This window comes from Chiloscyllium plagiosum, unplaced genomic scaffold (genome assembly GCF_037043375.1).
Source record: "Chiloscyllium plagiosum isolate Xiang-an unplaced genomic scaffold, Cpla_swu_hap1 HiC_scaffold_6, whole genome shotgun sequence".
NCBI classification, from domain to species: domain Eukaryota; kingdom Metazoa; phylum Chordata; class Chondrichthyes; order Orectolobiformes; family Hemiscylliidae; genus Chiloscyllium; species Chiloscyllium plagiosum.
Window position 1 is genome coordinate 77969848 of NW_028270144.1, and position 14209 is coordinate 77984056.

Below are 14209 nucleotides of genomic sequence, written 5' to 3' on the forward strand. Positions count from 1 at the left end.
CTAATGCAAATAACTCCAGTTTAACCAGCCTCTCTAAATAGCTAATATGCTCCATAATATTCTCAGCTACATCGTTTGCATATATCACTATGAATAAGCGACCCAGCAGCGATCCCTGTGGTGTGCCACTGGACACTGGCCTCCGCTCAGACAAACAGCCAAGTTACTCTGGACTCCATGTGCTTTTACCCTTCTTTATCAGTGTCCTATGTGGAACTTGGTCAAAGACTTTGCTGAAAGCATATTAGTGATATCAGCAGCACAATCCTCCTCCATACACCTAGTCGCCTCCTAAACAAAAATTGCAGTCAGGTTCGTTAGGCATATCCTCCCCCTGACAAAGCCATGCTGACCATCCCTGAATAAACCTTGTCTCTCCAAGTGGTGATTAATTCTCTCCTTTGGAATTTTCTTCAATAGTTTTCCTAACGTTGATGTGAGGCTCATTGATCTGTAATCCATATCCCCACCACTCTTCTTGAAAAGTAAAACCAAGTTAGCTGTCCTCCTGACCTCTGGGACCTTCTGTATGGCCAGAGAGGAATTAAGTATTTGGGTCATAGCCCCTCTAATTTCCTCCCTCATCTTCCACGCAATCTGGATCTGGGGATTTGTTCACCTTTTAAATTTCAAAATCTTCCAATACCTCCTCACTCCCTATGTTAGTCTGCTAAGAACCTCACAATACCTCTTGCTGAATTCTATACCTAGATTCTCCTCCTTCTGAGTCAAGACAGATATGAAGTATTCATTTAACAATTTACCAATATCCTCTGGTCCCATGCACAGATTAGTCATCCTCTTCTCCTGATATACAAAGAATGTCTTGGACTTCTGGTTAATCTTACCCACCAGTGTTTCTTCAAAGCTCCTCCTTGCTCTCCTAATTACTTTCTAAAGATCTTCCCCCACACTTTTTATTCTCCACTAGGATCTCTATTGATTTGCTCCCTTTATACCTGTTACAAGCTTCTCTTTATCTTCTCATCCAGTTCTGGATATTCCTAAAAATCCAGGGATCTCTTGTTGCTCCTATGTTTCACCCTAAAGGGATATTGGGCCTGTGCTCTCTCCATTTCCTTGTTGAACACCCTCCCCCACTGTTCTGCTGTAGATTTTCCTGTAAGTATCTGTTCCAAGGATACTTCGGCCAGATCCTGTCTTATTTTAATAAAAATCTTTCTTTTTCCAATCTAAAACTCTCTTTGGCAGACCATCGTTTTCCTTTTCCATAACAAACTTGAAATGTGCGGTGTTGTGGTAGCTTTCACTAAAATGCTCTCCCACTGCCAACCTGCACACCTGTCTGACTTTGTTCTCCAGAATTAGGACCAGCACTGTACTGTCTCCTGTTAGGTCTTTTACAGGTTGAAATAAAAAGGTCTTCTGAATCCATTTCAATGAACCTACCCCCTTTAAACAGTTTACTCTATACCTATCCCAATCAATGTTGGAAAGTTGAAATCTCCCCTCATGTAATTACCCAATTATTGTTTTAGCACCACAGTCAATTGTTTACACATCTGTTCCTTTGCTGCTTATTGACTGTATGTTTGGGTTCTGTAATACACTCCCAACAGTGTGATTGCCCCCTTTTTATTCCTCAGCTCTGCCCACAAAGTCAAATTTGAAGGCCTCTCCTAACTGTAGAAACCAACTCCTTAATTAATGTGACACCACCTTCAACAATCGCAGTTAGCGCAATTATCTTGCTTTGTGCAATGTATGACTCCATGTATGGAGTATGCGATGTATGGAGAGGTTTTACCCCTGATTTCCATTTACTCTAGTTTGTTAGGACTTCATGATACCACACTCAGTGAAATGTAATGTTTACTGATAATCAAATGTAGACTGATTGGACAAAATTATTGAATTTGTCCTGCTTTTTGTGTATGGGATATAATTGGACCAATTTTCTGGATTGTCGGATGGATGTTAGTGTTTTAGCTGAATTTGAACAATTTGCCTTCGGGATACAGCACGTTCTGAAGCACAAGTTTCCAGTACAATTGCCAGAATGTTTTCAGGGCTTATTGATTTTGCAGCATCCACTGCCACTAGCTGTTTCTTGATGTCACATATAGTGAATTGAAATAGCCGAAGACTCTATGTGAAATACTGGTGACATCAGGAGGAGGCAAGATGGATCATATACTCAGCACAACTGGCTTAAAATTGATGCAAATGCTTTATACTTACCTGGTGCCCTGATGTGCTGGGCTGCACCATTGTTGAAGATGGGGATATTTGTGGAGCTTCTTCCTATGCCAATAAGTTATTTAATCATATGCCACCATTCACGACTGAATGTGGTAGATCTGTAGAGCTTAAATCTGATCTGTTGGTTGTGCAATAATGTAGTTACTGATGCTGTTTGATGGGCAGGTGGTCCTGTTTTGAGGCTTCGACAGCTTGATTTTTAGGTGTGCCTGGTACTGACCTTTTGGCACTCTTCATTGACCTACATTGCTCCTCTGACTTGATGGTAGTGGTAGAATGGGGGATATGCTGTGTTATGAGGTTGAAGATTTTGTTTAAAATTTAATGCTACTGTGCAGGTGGTACACAGTTCTCATGGATATCTAGTGTTTCCTTAAATAATGTCCCATTTAGCACACTAATAGTACCACACGACATGATAGAGGTGCCCTCAATGTAAAGTTGTGACTTCATCTTTACAGAAGTTATTGACTAGTCGCTCTTACTGATATTGCCATGGGCAGATACATCAGCACCAGGCAAATTTGTGTAAATGTCAAGATTAGAGTGGTGCTGGAAATGCACAGTGGGTCAGGCAGCATCCAAGGAGCAGGAAAATCGCATTTCGGGCAGGAGTCCTTCGCCATGATTCCTGATGAAGGGCTCCTGCCCGAAACGTCGATTTTCCTGCTCCTCCGATGATGCCTGACTTGCTGTTCATTTCCAGCACCACTCTAATCTTGACTCTAATCTCTAGCATCTGCAACCCTCACTTTCGCCTAAATTTGTGCAAATTATGATTTAGTTTTATTTGTTTCTGACCTTTGTATTCAACCTAGATTTTTTTGGGGTGCAGGTAGAGGTCTTCACCCTTCCGGATATAAATTGGGCTGGAATCACATTACTTCCTAATTCCACACCGACCCGCCGAAGCGCAACCCACCCAGACGCATTCCCCTATATTTACCCCTGCCCCTAACACTACGGGCAATTAGCATGGCCAGTTCACCTAACCTGCACATTTTTGGACTGTGGGAGGAAACCGGAGCACCCGGAGGGAACCCACGCAGACAGGGGGGAATGTGCAAACTCCACACAGTCAGTCGCCTGAGGCGGGAATTGAACCCGGGTCTCTGGCGCTGTGAGGCAGCAGTGCTAACCACCATGCCGCCCTATGTTCCATTAGTACTTTTTAGCCGATTAACAGATTTGCCTTGTTGACCATAGTTAGTTTTTGTCTCTGCACTCTGAAGTCAATCTATAATCTTGGTCACTGCTTCAAACGTTTGTCTTTCAACATTAAGTTGAATATGAGCATGTTATGATTGCCAATGGATAAATTTTCATCCTTTATTATGCTCTTAACTGAATCTGGTTCATTACTTGTTACTGTATCCCATATGGCATGTCTCCTTGTTGGTTCCTGCATAGACAATTTTAGAGAATTCTGGTGAATTTCACCTGAAGGTCTGCCTTTCAAAAACTATCTGAAAGTTGAAATTAAAGTTAAAACCACTCTCTCTTTTTCATATCTTGTCTAATCTTTGCACTGTGTATAAACTTTAATTTCAGAGGTATAGCAAAGCATCTCCACTTCAATTTTAAATTATTTTGTTTATTAATTCTATATGTAAAGTCTTCAGTACCTGGGTGTGTCTTTTTTTTTAAAGATGGAACTCTTACCTTGGAAGTGATTTGATTCATAAGACTATAGTCGACAGGGCCCTCAGCTGGGTCCAACCCAGCTCCCGCACCTCTGCCCTCACCCTGTCTCTTCCCTCCCGCAACAGCGATAGGATTCCCCTTGTCCTTACCTACCATGCCACCAGCATCTACGTCCAGAAGATCATCAGCCATTTCTGACACCTCCAGTGAGGTGCCACCAGCAGACATATATTTCCTATCCCTTCCTTGTCCGCATTCCACAGGGACCGTTCCTGTAGAGCACACTGGTCCACTCTTCCTTCACTCCCAACACCCCCCCCCCTCCATAAACATCTTTCCCTGTAACTGCCGAGGTATAACACCATTTACTTCTCCCTCCTCAGTGTCTAATAGCCCAAACATACCTTCCAGGTGAAGCAGTATTTTACCTGCACTTCTCATAGTCTGGTCTACTGCATTCGCTGCTCAGAATGTGGCCTCCTGTACACTGGAGAAACAAAGCATAAACTGGGAGACTGCTTTGCAGAACATCTACCTTCTGCCTGCAAAAAATACCTGAAGCTTCCATTGCTTGCCACTTTAGCACACCAACCTATTCCCTGGCCAACATCTTTGTCTCAGGCTTGCTGCAGTGTTCCACTGAACCTCAATGCAAGCTGGAAGAGCAACATCTCATTTTCCGCTTGGGGACTCTGCAGCCCTTCTGACTCAAGATGAAGCTCAATAGTCTTAGGACCTGAACTCTCCCACTCCACCACACACACCATACCTTCTTATCACATAGTCTGCCATTACACGCTACCTATTGTTAGCTACTAAGAGTCTCCATTAACAGCCAGATCATTATCGACTCATTTGTCAGTCCAACTGTTCTGCTTACCTTTGGGCTTTATCTCTACTTATCACATACTCCTTACCCTCTCCCCCGACCCTGTCTTATGCATATAAACCAACATTTTCCTAGCTAACGTCAGGTCTGAGGAAGGGTTTCTGGACCCAAAATATTAGCTTCTATTTCTTTTCACAGATGCTGCCAAACCTGCTGAACTTTTCCAGCAACTTCTTTTTGTCCTTGACAGTTCATTTAGCTTGTAAACTAATAGCCCAAACTACATTTATCTGCCCAGTTCAAATATCTGTTTATTGCACCTTTGGCTAAAGACTTATTCTTTTGTATTGGGATATATTCTTATTCTTCAGTTCAGTCATTGCTATTTTCCCTGTATGTGAGATTGTTGAATTTATTTCTAGAGTTACGTTTGAAAAAAAGAATTCTCAATTTTCAGTGTTAGCTTACGTGGGTGGATGAAAAGAAAAAAATTAAAATTGTATCAAAATAGTGCATAAATATGATTAGAAATGTTATTCATGTCAAAGATAAATGCCAACACAGACTAATTAGACAAGTACATAATTTTTTGTGTAGATTAGATTAGATTACTTACAGTGTGGAAACAGGCCCTTCGGCCCAACAAGTCCACACCGACCCGCCGAAGCGCAACCCACCCATACCCCTACATTTGCCCCTTTAACCTAACTCTATGGGCAATTTAGCATGGCCAATTCACCTGACCCGCACATCTTTGGACTGTGGGAGGAAACCGGAGCACCCGGAGGAAACCCACGCAGACACGGGGAGAATGTGCAAACTCCACACAGTCAGTCGCCTGAGTCGGGAATTGAACCCGGGTCTCTGGCGCTGTGAGGCAGCAGTGCTAACCACTGTGCCACCGTGCCGCCCAGTGTACTCTGGTTTGTATTTAAGCTTGAAGGAAGCTTGTAAAAGTTAAATCAATAAATCTCATTCAAAATAATTTCTCCAGCAAACAATTTTTCTTAATTGTTTTGCAGATTCAGACCAGCAGAACTATCCATGAAAAACTTCTACGACTCTTACCAGCTGGAGAACAGCAATTACTTCACAATGCCCAGGTTTTTGAGTCTTTTGCTGGATTGAACCCTGTTCAATATAATCCCTACACAGAGGTTTGTTACAATTTGTCCCTTACTTTGAATAAACACAGTTTTGTTTATGTTATATATAAACAACATGGTGTTATTGCGTTTTCTAGCCACTGTGGAAAACTGCTGTAGCCCAGTTTGAGCGTTCAATAGCTCCTTCAGAGCAGAAGGTTGCGAGCAAACTGAAAGTCTTTATTGTGGAGGTACAAGATAATCCCCAGCAGGTAAAGTAGTTCTGTTATGAGTCCCCTCATCAAAATACCAAGAAACTCAGTAGAGAATTCTTAAGAAACTGTACTTGAAGAGCAGTGCGAGTTTGGAAGTTGCTTATATAGAATGTGTTTGAAGTGAATAGGATGCATTTCAGGGAAAGCTAGCCACGCATATGATGGAGAAGGGAATAGAGAGTGAAGATGATAAATTTGGATGATGAACGATGGGAGAGGCTTAAATTGGGTAAAAGTTTTTATGTGGATTGCTTTGGTTTTTGTGTGTAATGTAATTTGTGCAAAGAAGTTTCTCTTGTTCTTTAATCTATATCTATGACATTTGCTCATTGTCAATAGTCCCTTAATCCACGTTGTTCAATCAGTCTATTTCCGTCTACCCTGTGCCATGCTATCATAGTTATAAACCTATTTATACCCCATTTTTGTGTTATTGTATTAAAGGCATGCAACAATTTTTCGGTTTTGTCCTTGAATTTGCATTCCCCTCAAATCTTCCGAGTAAATCCAGTTGTACCTCTTTAAAGTCTCAATACTCTTCATTTGGTTTGGAGCCAATGCTGTTCACAGTACTTTGTATATGATTACAGTATTATGTAAATTCTCAATCATTTTTGCATTTAACTGCTGCTTGGTTGTCGTCTTTGATAAAGATAAATGCAAGGTGCTAACTAAATATCTCTATCATGTTCTGATTGCTAGTTGAAGAGGTTACTCCTAATTTTAATAATTGTCTCACTGATGTGCTTTAGAATTCTGTGCCATTTCTTTGAAGTATTTGGCAACTTTTTCCCTCGCTCTCTGTCATAGCATTTTTTAATCTATTAGCTTGTTTTACTTATTTCATTCACCTTTAGCTTTTCATTTTTTTTGTACACTATAGATCATCTTCATTTGTTGATCCCAACTTCGTTTTGTCCCTTTTCTTGTTGGATCTCATTGTATTATGTTTGGCTAAACGTAACTCAAATGTTTGACATATTTCTTTACCAGATTTTGCAAATCATTGCTCTTGAGGGCCTACTTACATACTCTACATATTTTAGGAATTCTATTCTCTCATCTCCATTTACCTTCTTTGTTCTAGTTGACAAGTAGATAATGTTCCAGGGCCGTAGCTTTGTTTTTCATCCCATACTCTTTTCTGTCGGTTGTCTTTCGAATTTTATTCCATTTCTTTCCTGTTTTTGGAGGCCTGTTCCATTGAAGCAACAAGCCGTCTTTTAAGAGTTAATCTGACCTCCAATTTTATGGACTTTCATTCCCACCTACATCAACCTTCTCTTAAGCCTTTGTTTCCTATTTTTACCAATATTACCATTCCAAATTTTTCTTATCATTTCCATTTTGGAATGTCATGTTGAGGTCGTAAAGTATGTTGATGAGGCCTCTTCTGCAATACTGTGTGCAGTTCTGGTCAACCTGTTATAAGAAGGATATTATTAAACAGGAGAGGGTTCAGCAAAGATTTATCAGGATTTGCTGGGATTGGAGGTTTTGAGATATAAAAATAGGCTGGGACTTTTCTCACTGGAGTGGAGGTGATTGAAGAGTGACCTTTATAGAGGTTTATAAAATCATGAGGGGCATAGCTAACATGAACAGTAATGTCTTTTTCCTAAGGTGGGGGGAGTTCAAAACTAGGGGGCAAATTGTTAAGGTGAGAGGAGAAAGATTTAAAAAGGATATGAGGAGCATCTTTTTGACATAGACAGTGGAGTGTGAGGAATGAACTGCCAGAGGAAGTGGTGATGCTGGTACAGTTACACCATTTAAAAGACATTTGGATAATTACATGAATAGGAAAAGTTTGGAAGGATATGGCTAAATGCAGGCAAGTGGGACTAGTTTAGTTTGGGAACATGATTGGACTGAAGGGTCTGTTTCCATGCTGTCTGATTCTATGATTCTATAAATATACTTTATCACAACATTTTCCTTCTTGTCCACTTGTTGTGGGATTTCATTAATGCTATGAAGTTGAAATGTTTCTGTAGAATATTTGTTTCCAGCTTTACCAGTTTATTTCAATATTCCATTAATTTTAATCCGAAACAACCGTCTTTATGCCATTTTCTTTGTTGTCTTAAGTTACAATCTACATTTTACTTGTCCTTTTTTAATCGATGTCTAGTTAATTTGATTTTATTTAGCAAGTCTGTCAATCCCCTACTAAATTATTTTTTGCTTGACCATTATAATTATGACAATATTAATAATGCGACATAGCATGCGCTAGAATAAAAATTAGGAAAGCAAATACATATGATGTCAAAGTATTTCATAGCCATTTATGTCTTGCTACCTGCGCCAGTATCAGACTGTTCTTTCATATCACTTTTTTACAAGTTGTACTTTTCTTTCAAGCTGCTGCAAGCATTTCAAAAGTACAAGGAACTAATCAAACGTCCCAGCATCAGCAAGGAGCTACTTTCAGAACGTGAAATGTTGTTAGCAAAACTTACAGAATACATTAAAGGTAACGTTAACATAAACATTTGTAAACAATTAACATTTAAACCAATGGTTTGTAGCATAAATTTAAACCATGGTAAGTGCTTTTCTTCAGAGAATTGATACTTTTATTGATGAATGCTATTTCAATGAATTAGGCATTTGCACTGATTTTGAGAGTCGGCGACGTGGCATTCCTGGAGAACCATCAGGTCCACTTTCAGGCAAGAATCTTCCTGAGGTTGTGAATAACATTGTTTGGGTTAGACAGCTGCAACTAAAGGTTAGTATTTTATGTAACAAATGATTTCAGCTTGTATGAGGTCTCAGACTTTAAAATGACTTTATGAAATAAAAGGAGAAATAAACTTATTTATTTTTAACCTTTCAACCATATACCATTTCACTTCAGGGAGGAGAAGGTGAGGACTGCAGATGCTGGAGATCAGAGTCAAAGAATGAAAAACATTGAAGTGATATGGTCGAAGTGTGTGGTGCTGGAAAAGCACAGCTGGCCAGGCAACATCTGAGGAACAGGAGAATTGACGTTTCGAGCATAAGCCCTTCATCAGGAATATCGACGTTTCGAGCAAAAGACCTTCATCCTGATGAAGGGCTTATGTTTTAAACGTCAATTCACTTACTCCTCAGATGCTGCCTGACCGGCTATGCTTTTCCTGCACCAAACTCTTTGACCATGTCACTTCAACCTTTTTAAGAAAGGTAGAAGGAGTTTTCCACCAAAATGAACTGCCTTGAGATGTTGTTTTTTTGTTTGCACTCCTCTAAATCTGCAACAGGAAGAGGCTGCAAATACTTTTTATCAGTAGAACCATGCACATCTAGATAGCAACTTCTATAACAATAAAAATTATTATGTTTATTAAAATTCTTTCTCACTATTCATTCAATTGGTGATCTAAAGTTGCTCATGTTTATGGAAATGGAGGTTTTTGGCCCACTGTTGCTCTTTTGTTTTCGCTCAACCTCATGGCTAATTAAAAGATGTTATTTGGTCGCAGGCTAACTTTGCTGGCACATACATCTTACAGATATTGGAGAGTTAACCACTGTCGTCAGTCAAGGGGTCAGTTTAAACGTTAGCGAGGAGTTACAGTTGGTTTTTCATTCGCTACAGTTTCCTGGGTAACGCTTCAACTTGGCTGAATCAGAATCCTTTGAACTTTCAACTTGATAGCCTTTTTTTCAAGGGGTTCCCGACACCAGAGAATTGCCCATCGGAGTTTCACTTTGCAGGATCTGCTGCACTGGGGATTCCACATGGTCCCGATATACTACTTGAGTTTGTACTAAGAGTCATAGAGCCAGGCAACACGGAAGCAGACCCTTTAGTCCAATTCGTCCACGCTGACAGATATCCCAATCTGACCTAGGCCCATTTGCCAGCATTCAGCCCATCTAAACCCTTCCTATTTATGTACTCATCTAGCTGCCTTTTAAATGTTGTAACTGTATCTGCCTCTTACCACTTCCTCTGGCAGCTCATTCCATGCGCACACCACCCTCTGTTTAAACAAACCTTACCCCTCAGGACCTTTTTAAATCTTTCCCCTCTTACCTTCAACCTATGCCCTCTAATTTTGAACTTCCCACCCTTGGAAAAAGACCTTGATTATTCTCCTAACTCCTGCCCCTCATGATTTTAAAAACTTTTATAAGATCAAACCCACAACCTCTGACATTCCAAGGAAAAAAAACCCAATCTATTCAACCTCTCCTGATAACTCATTTAAACATTAAATGTTTATTATATTTTACTGAATAGCTAGTTATATTGTGTATATGATGTCTCCTATGAGACAATTAGGCCTAATGTAGGAGTAAAGCACCTGGTGCTTGTCAAAAAACTCTCTGACCATAAGATTATCTGGGTCAATAATATTAAATAGGAAGTATATGAATGAAGGAAACCAACTGGCCAATGTGGGGTTACACAGTTACTGCTTTTAGCAGTTGCTTCATCATTTTACCAATTGTTTCATGACATCATGAAGGGCAAGCATGTTCCAAAATTTTGGTGGGACAAGAAGAAATTATATTGATGCAATCAACATTGATTGACTGTAAATGCCACTATGATATTAAGAGAGCTAAAAATATTGGTTACAGAAGGTGCTATTCAATGCCGGATTCAATGTTGCTGCTGGCCTATGATTCTTTTGCAACGAATATCTGATTTTTGCTTGAAAGAGAAAAACATCACAACTGAGTCACGGAGAATTTCTGCTACTTCCTTTAACGGTGACTTTGAGAAAGACTTATGATAGAAACATAGAAAACATGGAAACGTAGAAGATAGGAGCAGGAGTAGGCTGTTTAGCCATTGAGGGGAAAGTGAGGACTGCAGATGGTGGAGATTCAGAGTAGAAAAGTGTGGCACTGGAAAAGCACAGCAGGTCAGGCAGCATCCAAGTCCAACCCTCCAACTTAGCACAGCCCTCTTGACCAGTCCATCTTCCTTCATACCTATCCGCTCCACTCTCCCCACCGAACCTATCACAGTTAGTCCCCAACTGCATCAACCTATTGCCTTCCCATCTATTTCCCCCCCCCCAGCCCCAGCCCCAGCCCCCATCCTCTTATTTATCTCTGAGCCGTGTGTGCGTGCGTACACACACACACACACACTCTCCTGATGAAGGGCTTACACCCAAGATGTCGATTCTCTTGCTCCGAGAATGCTGTCCGACCTGCTGTCCGACCTGCTGTCCTTTTCTAACGCCACATTTTTCTACTTTTAATGACTAGTGTACAGCTGCTTAGGTCCCTTTGTAATCACAATTTCCCAGTCTATCAGCATTGAGATAATATTCTGAGATTTTGATTTTCCTACTGAAGTGGGAAACTTCACTTTTACCCATGTTGTCCTGTCTGTATTTGCCCACTCATTCAACTTGTCCAAATTGCCCTGATGTTTTATTACATTCTCCTCAGCACTCTCATTCCCACCTAGTTTTGTCTTCAATACCATATCCATGGGTGCTTCCTCATCTATTGTACCAGTTACGATTTTAAAAAATACTACAGTAGGTTTGTCAAACATGATTTCATAAATCCATTTGATTTTATGCAATCCTGTTGGTATTTTCTGCATGTCTTGTTATCGCATTCTTTACAATAGACTCTGGCAATTTCCCTAGTACTGATGTTAGGTGAGCTGATTTGTAATTCCCACGTTTCTCCCTCCCTCGGTTTTTTTTTTTAACTCACAGTGGGGCTATATATGCCACCCTCTAATTTGCTAGAATTATTCCAGAGAGTACAGAATTTTGGAGGATTACACCAACGCATTTGCTATTTTGACGATCACCTCCTTTATTGCTCTGGGAGTTTATCAGCTTTCAATCCCATTAATTTCTGAAACATTACTTTTGCATTCATATGAATTTCCTTCAACTTCTCCTTTCCAAGAGAACCTTGCTTCCATAAAACTGCTGGCAATTTTTTCATATCATTTTCTGTGAAGATAGAACAAAAATAATTGATATGTTTTGCAGCCATTTCCTTATTCTCCATTATCAGTTCCCTCGTCTTAGACTGTAACTACGTTTGTCTTCCTTAATTTTTTTTTTGCATACTTATAGAAGCACTTGCAGTCCTCTTTTACTAACATTGTAAGTTAGCTCTTGTATTCTATTTTTCCATACTTACTCAACATCCTGGTCCTCTTTTGCTGAATTCTAAACTGTTCTCAGTCCTCAGGCTTGCTACATTTTCTAGCAACATCATATGACTTCTTTTTAGATCTAATGCTATCCTGAATTTCTTTTGTTAACCATGCTCAGACCCCTTTTCTTGTTGTGTTCTTTCACCCGAAAGGAATATATAACTGCTGAAATGCACGCATTTGTCCCTTAAATATTAACTGTTGCCTTTCAATGTCATGCTTTTTAAAAAAGTTAAATTAATTTTATCACAGTCAATACACACCTCTCATGCCACTTTAGTTTCATTTATTTAGTTTTAGGGTCCTAGCTTTGGTTTGGGCTTCTTCACTTTTTTATCCCAGTGAAGAATTCTACAATGTAATGGTTACATTTTCCAAAAGGAACTCTCAAAACAAGATAATCCCTTCTCATTGCACATTACCAAATCTAAGATAACTTTCCCCCAAGTTGGCTCATCAATGTTTTAGTGTAAAAAAATCATCTTGTTCACACTCCAGGAATTAATCCACCACAAAAAACTGAGGGACGGAGAAACATGGGAATTACAAATCAGCTCACCTAACATCAGTACTAGGGAAATTGCCAGAGTCTATTTTAAAGAATGCATTAAGTGTTATTGCTAATGAGGTTTACCTGAATTATGTATGTATTAAAATCACTCCTGACCGTTATGGCACATTGTTGCGTGCACCTCTACCTCACCACTACTATTTGAAGACTTATAAACCATGCCTGCTAATGTTTTCAGCTCATTGTTGCTTTTTAGCTCTACCCAGACTGATTCCACAACTAGATTTCCTGTTCCACTATCTCTTCTCGCTATTGCACTGATTTCATCTTTCATTAACAACACCACTTCATCTTCTTTTCCATTTTATCTGTTCTTCCGAAAGATTGAATACTCTTGGATATTTAGTTCCCAGCCTTGGTTACCCTGCAGCTATGTCTCCATAACTGCAATCGTATCGTACTTGTCCACTATTATTTGCACTGTTGTTTCATCTACCTAATTGCAATGCTTTGTACATTCAGATAAACTTCTTTAAAATTTGTTTCTTTTTTCGTCCTCCAGTCCTATTTGCTGCAAGCCCTTGTCTCCTCTGCTTTCACTTTTTTGCTTTCCACTTTTCTATCTTTCATTTTCATCTTTGTTTCTCTCACTGTTCTCTCCCCACAGTTAGATTCCCATCTGCCTGCCACTCTAATTTAAATCCTTCCCCAATGAAACGTCCTGCTGGGGAGTTATCTACTTGTTCTTTTTGGCAAGTAATGGTGTCTGCTGCATGTGATGTAAAAGAAAGGAGAGATGGTTCAAATCAGACAAGAGGAGGGACAAACTGTACAGACCACATAAATGATGTGTTTTTATTTTAGGCTGAGGATACTGTAAAGATTGCTGAGGCATTGCTGAGTGACCTGTCAGGATTTCAATCATTTTGGCGAAATTGCAATGAATTTCTGGACCAGTTGAAAACCTATGAACAAGACCAGTTTGATGACTGGTCGAGAGATATACAGTCATCTGTTTTGGATCCTTCAGCTGGCATCAGGTATTATTGTCTTGTGTACAGAAAATTAAGATGTCCAGAGTGAATGAAAACAATTACTTTCATTTCTTTTGCAAGCAATAATATAATTTTCACAATCAATTGTGTTTTGCTGGTAAAGTCAGTTTTAGCTGTTTTGGAATAATCTAAATGTATAGACTACTGTTTCTTAAAGATCTGACGAGATGCTCTGCTTGCTCCCATGGAGGATAAACAACAAAGTTGATTGTTTGGACCTAACAATCTGCTTCCATACTTTACATTAACATTGAAATATTTGAAAGTTTCAAGTTCTCAGAAGTTATATTGACACTGCATTTTCACTGTTAATAGTGTAAAAGTGATTTGTAAATTTGATAATAGTATTGGATCATTTTATTTTTGTTTGCTAAGTGGAGAGAAACTCCTCAAATGACAATTGCACCATTACCAAGTTTGTTGGAGTTATTTGCTGAATTTTGGC

General features: G+C 39.5%; 1 protein-coding gene across 3 annotated transcripts in view; it reads left to right on the forward strand.

Moving 5' to 3' along the window:
- Positions 1–14209, forward strand: part of dync2h1 (dynein cytoplasmic 2 heavy chain 1) — a 565214-nt gene that overhangs the window by 36438 nt on the left and 514567 nt on the right. For all 3 annotated transcript variants that reach the window (XM_043691805.2, XM_043691808.2, XM_043691806.2), the window contains exons 8-12: positions 5719–5853; positions 5940–6053; positions 8424–8535; positions 8669–8793; positions 13574–13749. In XM_043691805.2, coding sequence (XP_043547740.2) covers positions 5719–5853; positions 5940–6053; positions 8424–8535; positions 8669–8793; positions 13574–13749 — 662 coding nt within the window. The remainder of the gene's footprint in view (positions 1–5718; positions 5854–5939; positions 6054–8423; positions 8536–8668; positions 8794–13573; positions 13750–14209) is intronic.